Source organism: Mya arenaria, chromosome 1, assembly GCF_026914265.1.
Source record: "Mya arenaria isolate MELC-2E11 chromosome 1, ASM2691426v1".
Lineage (NCBI taxonomy): Eukaryota > Metazoa > Mollusca > Bivalvia > Myida > Myidae > Mya > Mya arenaria.
Window position 1 is genome coordinate 25463867 of NC_069122.1, and position 8063 is coordinate 25471929.

Sequence of the window (8063 nt, forward strand, 5' to 3'; positions counted from 1 at the left end):
TTCGACGCCACACTCTCACTTCGGACATTTGTGGTCATACCTTAATTAAGATCTCATGTCACTAATATTTAGGTCGAGATAGCCGCACGGCCGTGTCAAACCATAATTCGTGTCAGACCTTGATACCCAAATAATACAAAATTAGACAACCACCATGTTTATGATGGGTTTATCGTAAACTCTTTAAAAATGTGCATTAATTTCGGTCAACGTAGGTAATATTACTTTGCTCAAAACATTTACATCTTTTGTTGTTATCTTTTCATTCCATGGTTGAATGTATGTTGACTAATAATCTAATAGACCTCACAATGCAACTATAGCCCAGTCATAACCGGGCTTTCCCTGCTTCTAACCCCGAGGCCATCTGTTACCAATGCCTTTGTATACGACAATCTGTTCGTAATTATATGTCCACAAAATCAATGTGAAACAGTCGAACGGAAATTTCTCATGTTCATATGATTGTTTATATGCCAATTGCGACTGCAAATATTGTTGAATTATCTTGGCTTCCAGTTCTCGTATTATGACTGAACTTTGGAAATGTGCTAAACAGTAGAAGAAGTTTCATCATGTAAACGTTGCTGCATTACACCATATATAAGTAAGAAAATAAATAAACTTAAATCATGAAAACTGTTTTATCATTAGCGATTGTTTTCGTCATTCTGACGTCAACATGCGTTGCCGGTGAACGTCTGAAACGTGATGAAGCGACCGGTAACTCTTTCGGTGATATGTTTAATAAATTTATGGCGGCAATGTTCGGTACAGGAAATAAAAATGACGACGCCGCAATTGATGCCATTAAGAATATTACTGCAGATAATGGAACAAATGCAACAAATGATACAGTGATACAAAAGATTTTTAATGACGTAACTGATTCATTGACATCAGAAACGGTCAATGATGCAACAGATGATACGTCATCTCCTTCTTCCCCGTCGTCATCATCGTCTGGATCATTTACGTCGGAATCCTCATCGACGTTGTCGTCAACATCTTCAACGAAATCAACGTCACGAAGTGGGGACTCTTCTATGATGTCATCCGATTCGTCAGCGTCCTCAACGACGTCACCAAACTGGATAACAACGATCGTAGAGGATACCAGGTGCTTCTCAGAAGCTGTGCTACAGGTACACATAGTATTAATTTGTAAAAGATGCAGGCTATGTACTGGCAAAGAGTTGTCAGGTTCTAATACACTTTATTCCGTGCTTTTACCTGATACCGTACGTCAAGATGTTGTGCAATGATGAAATTTACATATTATTAAAGGTTGCATATCATAATCTCCTAGTTCGCAGACCAATATGTTATATACTTGTCCATGTTTCAGTCGGAGCTGATCTGGTAATGGTATGAAACCTCTTTTCTGTACGTGGATACAATAAACAATGACAGGTCAACAAAAGTTTTATAAACCGTGTAAATTACCCATGTTCCAGAATTTCTGTTCAGTTGGGGCTGATCTGGTGGATGTATCGTTCTGGGATCTTTACTCTGTCCTGTTCTCCGACACCGTTATTGACGCCCTCATGATCGGCTGTACCCGGGGTAGCTGGTGTCTACAGGTAATGTTGCAATACGCAATGATCGGCGAGAAGCACACTTTGAATACTGATATCTATTTACTTCAAATACATCTATACAGAAAACTCATTGTATTGTTTTTATTTTTATTGGCTAAATCCAATAAAAGCTGATTGATTCTCATCCATTGTAAGGAATATGACCACTCTGTTACCCTCATATTAAAAGTGATACACGTGTACGATCTGAAGTTTTAAATGTAAGTATACACACGCTACCTAAAACATTAAAGCTCTGTCCCACCCCGACAGGACCGTTTTGACTACTGGGAAGCGTTGGTCGTTGAGCGTGTTGACATGGTGATGAACTCTGAGATAGCGGCAGATATGTGCCGCCCCGAGATTCGCCCATGTCTCGACACTGTCATCGAGAACTTCAGGGATTGTGACGCATTCCTGGTAAGATTTATTAATTTAAACCTAAATCTGTGTTCATTTTTAACTTCCATACCAGTATCCAATCCCGTTGTATGCATGCATTTAACTATAATATCTCATATTATCTTTACAGCAAATGGAGTACACAGTGGACGCCCTGCAGCTCATCTGTGACCTGAAGCAGAACCCATCTCTGACGTCAGAATGCTACAAGCACGCGCTCGCCGCTCTACACGTCACACTGGCTGACATCATGAGGAGAAACGAGGTAAATTAACTTTGGCGGTAGATGGACGTTGACGTTTACTGGTAATAGTCTCCGCACTCGGACGTACGGTAGATATTTCGACACAGTTAAGCGGATGCATACGCAAGCTTCATGTGAAACGCTTGAACATTGTTTGAGTTGTTTCCAACGTTTTTGCATGATAACGTCAGCGAAACCATAACCTCGACTTTTAGCTTTGATAAACACGTACGACTTGGTCCATCTAATGACAACAGTATAAACGCACTCCATAAGATAAATGAATACATGCACATCCCTTTGCGGATGCGGCGCACGCAAATAATACTTGCACATGTAGATTCCTATATGGAGGTCAAGATATGTAATTTTATCTTCGCAGTGAAGTGTTTCGAATGTTGGTAAAATGTTAACTTTTAAGAAAACTTATGAATTATGATCGGTTGAAATCCATTCCATCCATTGGTGTCCCATTTCAAGCGATGGGTGGATTCAATACATGATTCCACACACCTGTATTAATGGGCATCGCCACCATCATCATCACCACCATCGCTAATAACAACAACAAAAACACGAAGAAAGAACATCACCAACATCATCGCAAATTACGACGACAACAGCAACAACTACAACAACAACAACAACAACAACAACAAACAAACAATCCATCGCCAATAAAAACAACAACACAAACAAACAAAGGGAACCACCATTACCATAACCACCATCATCATCAACAACAACAAACATAATCAACATCAACACAATTAACAGAAATCCTATCTAATTGAACCGACACTAAAAGAGTTTACAGGACAAACAATTACATTGTGAATTTTGTTTCCAGAGCAGCCTACAGAATGCGAAAGAAGACATCTGTAAGTCTCCTGAGGAACATGTAAGTCTTCTGATTGCTTCCGATGGCGTAACTCTAGTCTTTAAAGGTAGTTGTCTTTTTCATATGAATCTAATAGTCATAGCTTGCCGAAATAACGTGGGCTGTTTTATTAAGAATCTTTCATAGGATAACTTCAACAGTGCAATGATAATGTCTAAAAACTGTCATTTATGAGCAAAGTCGCCATGTCTTAACAAAAATACCGTGTGATTTATTAGGCCATACTACATCGTAAAATGCGTTGCCGACCTAACACAAATGTCGAGCTCTCAGAAAAGCAACTCGACAACGTCAAACTTTAAGACAAAAACTAAACACTAATTTTTTAGCTTTATAAAATACGAGAGATTAATAATTATGTTACAATCTAAAAGTTGTCTCGTTTTTAAAATTAACTTCATACATTAATGCAGTATTTCTTTCGCAATAATTTGGAAAAAAGAGTTGTTGTTAACATAAAATTAATTTGGAATGTACTTCAAAATGCTTCTTCGAATCACATTTGTCATATCATTTCAGTTTAAATGTATTTGATGAAGTATAGAAGTGTACCTTTAAGAGGCCTCAACCGGAAGCGTGCGAACAGTAATTTCTACATCACTACCTAGAATATTGTTCCTGGAGTTGTGTTTAAAGGTTGAGAGTGGCAAAATGAATAAAAGGAACAATTTATCCGCTTTAAGGCGATCTACAAAAAGCAAATTTGCTCCAATTTTATACGTTTTTCTGATGTACGTTCTAAATGATTATTACCAGATGACGAGAGGACTTATCTGCGTGACCAACTCGTGTCCGAGTGAGATACAGGCCTTCAACGGGTAAGTTTTGTCGTTCGTAAAACAGTTTCAGTAGATACTTCAATAACGATAAGAAATCTCACGTCAGCCACGTTGGAAGTTAAGGTGGGGTCTAGGTCACAGCGTCGACCTATGTGAAAAACCACCAAAACTTCACCGTCAACCCGACGTCGAAATCGAACACAGGTGTGCAGTTACACTGACATCTAGTGTCTGTTGGGGACGCATTGCTTCTTTAATATAAAGAGTTACACTATAAAGAGTGGCATAAAACAAGCCGAATTGTATTCCCATATTGATCGTAATAAGCCATTCGGCATCCAACATTGGCATGATTGTGTAACAGTTACCCTGGAGGTTCTAGCTTTTTAATTCAGTTTCGGTCCCTGGTCGTGGTTTACTTCCGTGGTTGATGACCTCATTGACCGATGTGACCTGGATCCCAACAAGTGTCTCGCCCTGCTTACGGTAAGATAACCTAGTTAGTATTAATTCCTAATGTGACATTGATCACAAATCGTACATCGCTGTTCTTAGGGTTGGTGAATTTCGTAAATGTAGGTTTTGTAACAGAATAGGAAGCAACTTATGACTAATAGCATAGTTTACAATCTCAGTGGACGTGATTAATAGATGTGACCTTGACCTTTACAAGTGCCGCGCTGAAAAAACTCGCACAGGAGTTCTTTGGGAGATTATAGACTTTTGAAGCAATTAATGTCTTTAAGTATAGTTCATGCGAACGTAGAGCGTTTCGTGATTGACCCTGGACCCTATTTCTCGACAAGTTAACCGTGTTACTGAGCGTTTCGTGATTGACCCTGGACCCTATTTCTCGACAAGTTAACCGTGTTACTGAGCGTTTCGTGATTGACCCTGGACCCTATTTCTCGACAAGTTAACCGTGTTACTGAGCGTTTCGTGATTGACCCTGGACCCTATTTCTCGACAAGTTAACCGTGTTACTGAGCGTTTCGTGATTGACCCTGGACCCTATTTCTCGACAAGTTAACCGTGTTACTGAGCGTTTCGTGATTGACCCTGGACCCTATTTCTCGACAAGTTAACCGTGTTACTGAGCGTTTCGTGATTGACCCTGGACCCTATTTCTCGACAAGTTAACCGTGTTACTGAGCGTTTCGTGATTGACCCTGGACCCTATTTCTCGACAAGTTAACCGTGTTACTGAGCCTTTCTGTAAGTCAAAGCGACAACCTTTCATGTTAATATTTAATTAAATTATTAATATAATAATAATTATATTATTGACGAGCTCGTGTTCCCTTTTACCGCGAGCTTGTCTTTATTTGTCGGAAAGTTATAAAGTTTGTCCGAACTATTTTAGACAACACTATAAGTACATAAACTTTACAGCCACAGGCAGGAAGGTTGTATGAGGGAGAACTAGGAACGCTGGTGGGCGTCAGCGTGGTTACCATGGTAACAGCGGTCGTGCTCGCCATTGCAGTTTGCACGTGCTATAAACGTCACCGCCGGAATGCCGTCATCAAGGACGGCTACCAGCAGCTGCTTAACGACGTCGACGAATCGTAAAACCTTTCTACGATGCCGTAATTTCAAAACGTTTTATCGTCGGATACAAATAATACATTGTTTCTTCATGTAAACGAAATAAACCACTCGGCTGTCAATGTTGGAAATGCGAGAATAAATTTGTTCCCTATATTGACATTGAAACTTAAAATGGGCGCTAAAAATACATAAAAAACTATTCGGTTTTCTGTGACCTCAATTTAATGTTTGTGCAATTTTCTGATTCTATTCAAATAAATAAACTTATTAAAGAAAAGTGGTTTAGCTGTGTGCACTTTACATAAATCTTACATGATTGTATAGATACCTGCCAGGGTAGTTTGAGTTTGTTTTGTACGTTTTAAAGTGAATAGACACTAGATGATACAATTGCAAAAAAAAAGAAAACTGTCAGAAAGTTACAAAGAATTGATATCGTTGTGTACAGCACATTGAATCTTACTTACTGATGTATCACACCGCTTACAACACACGCATCTTTCGAAGTTTATGCGCATTTTTCCAATTTGAAATTTCTGGGGTTTACTAAGTACTTAAATTCCAATAAGTTTGAAATGGCATCGGCATATTTATATGTTCTCATCACGTGACTTTCACACAACAAATATACATAATTCATGGCTTACCAGAAAAAACGACATTACAACAAAGTGGAATACTACTGGAAAACAACACAGAGCCGGACAGATCAATATCGGTGATAAAATTGAGCAATGAAAACTTTTGAAAGAGGATTACTTTGCTGAAAATGTCAGCGAGTTGCTTCAACACTTATTGACAATTTTGTGTGTCAAAACGATTACATGACTTGCAAGGTGTTTGGAAAAACCATTCCACGCTTTTTTTAAACTGCAAAACTATTGGTCACTATTTTTAAACTGGGAAACTCTCAGCTGAGACATTGACATGATTGTTGTGCTTCTTCTTTTATTCAAGTAAAAATATATATTATCGGGAATTACGGACACTACGGACCATGGACATTACGGACCAGACATTACGGACCAGATTTAGGAACACTACGGACCAGATTTAGGGACATTACGGACCATCTTCGGAATCTTCCGGACCATGATTTAAACATATTTTTTTTTAAATTAATCACTCATTAGTTTATAATTTGTTAATAAATACTTGAATATGAGCGCTCAGTATGACGTTATATCTTCCATAAAACTGAAAAATCCCGTGAAGTTCGAATAGATCGCAATATAAAATCCTGTGAAATTTCAAAAGGTGTTAAAGACCTATGCATTTATAACAATTATGTAAACAATAATGAACGAAATTTGAAAGATCGGCAGTTAAATCAGTTAAAAGCAACAGAAGAAATATTTTCCAAAACAGTTTATTTCCCAAAATAAATCGAGCAGAAGTATTTTCCAGAACAGTTTATTTACCAAAATAAATCGAGCATATATTAAATAAACGATGTGTGTTTGTTGCAATTCTTGCAAACTGATGTTTAAAACTGGCAATTTCTGTTGCCTTAATTAGTCTTTATTAGTTATAATTGTACCCGCAATTATCGGCGCTGTATAACAAAAGAAACAAACATTGTACTGACAACCTTTAATTGGCAATCATAAAAGTGTGAAAACCCATTGTAACGGCGCACTTTCACTGAACCCACGGCTCAATACACAATCCGACTGGTAGGTTACATTGCCATTTATCATTTTGGCTCAGATTTAGCGGAAAATGAGGTTATGGCATGTTGACATTACAAAACAACTGCAACCTATCTTTGTAAAAATCGGAGCTGCAACCTATCATTTTCATTTCGTTCTCATATCTTTTAAAATCATTAATATATTTGTTCACAAATACCCGTACCTGTTATATGTAAACAAAACTTAAGTGTTTTATGCGGTTTTCCTGAACTTTTATCTCATTTTCTACTAAATCTGAGCCAAAATGATAAATGGAACTGTAACCTTCCAGTCGGATTGTGTACATGTTGGAAACATTGCAGAAGTGTTCTCGAAAACGGTAACAGTTTCAAGGAAAATATGGATATGTAAATACACACTAGGTAGGTAGGCATATGATAGGCTATGTTTAAATTCCAAGAAACTATCATAATTATAGATATAACGTTGATTTTCGGCTCGAGTCGAGCGTTTTTGTGACGCCGTCTTGCACTGAAACCAACCATTTGGTCACGTGGATTCCCCGCCTTGACTGAACCTTTCAATTAAAACAGTTGAAACGGAAAACAAACAAATATGACGATTCAAAGTTTATTTCAGAAAGCAATCGATCACATATGAAAACAGGATAAACACATATTTCGTTCATTATTATTCAAATTATTATAATATTTTATTAAAAATACATTGATGTTTAACATTGGAATTTCCTGGATTTTTCAGTTACATTAAAGATAATTTTCATACTGAGCACTAATATTCAAGTATTTATTAGCAAATTTAAGACCAATGAGTGAATAAATTAACAAAAAAATGTTTAAAAACATTACAAATGATGGTCCGTAAGTTTCTGAAGATGGTCCGTAATGTACCTAAATCTGGTCCGTAGTGTCCCTAAATCTGGTCCGTAATGTCTGGTCCGTAATGTCCATG

The 8063-nt window shown here is 37.6% G+C and overlaps 1 protein-coding gene across 1 annotated transcript; it reads left to right on the top strand.

The window, feature by feature from the left end:
• The first annotated feature begins 433 nt into the window (after positions 1-433).
• Positions 434-5738, top strand: LOC128229362 (uncharacterized). The gene is made up of 8 exons (XM_052941246.1): positions 434-1145; positions 1458-1583; positions 1854-2000; positions 2113-2247; positions 3077-3127; positions 3884-3945; positions 4302-4392; positions 5299-5738. Exons 1-8 carry the CDS (start codon positions 633-635, stop codon positions 5476-5478), a joined length of 1305 nt encoding a protein of 434 aa, XP_052797206.1. The 5' UTR covers positions 434-632; the 3' UTR covers positions 5479-5738.
• The last annotated feature ends 2325 nt before the right edge of the window (positions 5739-8063 follow it).

Excerpts from the sequence above, each read along its gene's own strand:
- LOC128229362 (XM_052941246.1), top strand. The coding sequence starts at position 633 with ATGAAAACTGTTTTATCATTAGCGATTGTTTTCGTCATTCTGACGTCA. Across the intron at positions 2,001-2,112 it reads GGGATTGTGACGCATTCCTG|CAAATGGAGTACACAGTGGA; the intron begins GTAAGATTTATT and ends TTATCTTTACAG. Across the intron at positions 3,946-4,301 it reads GAGATACAGGCCTTCAACGG|TTTCGGTCCCTGGTCGTGGT; the intron begins GTAAGTTTTGTC and ends TTTTTAATTCAG.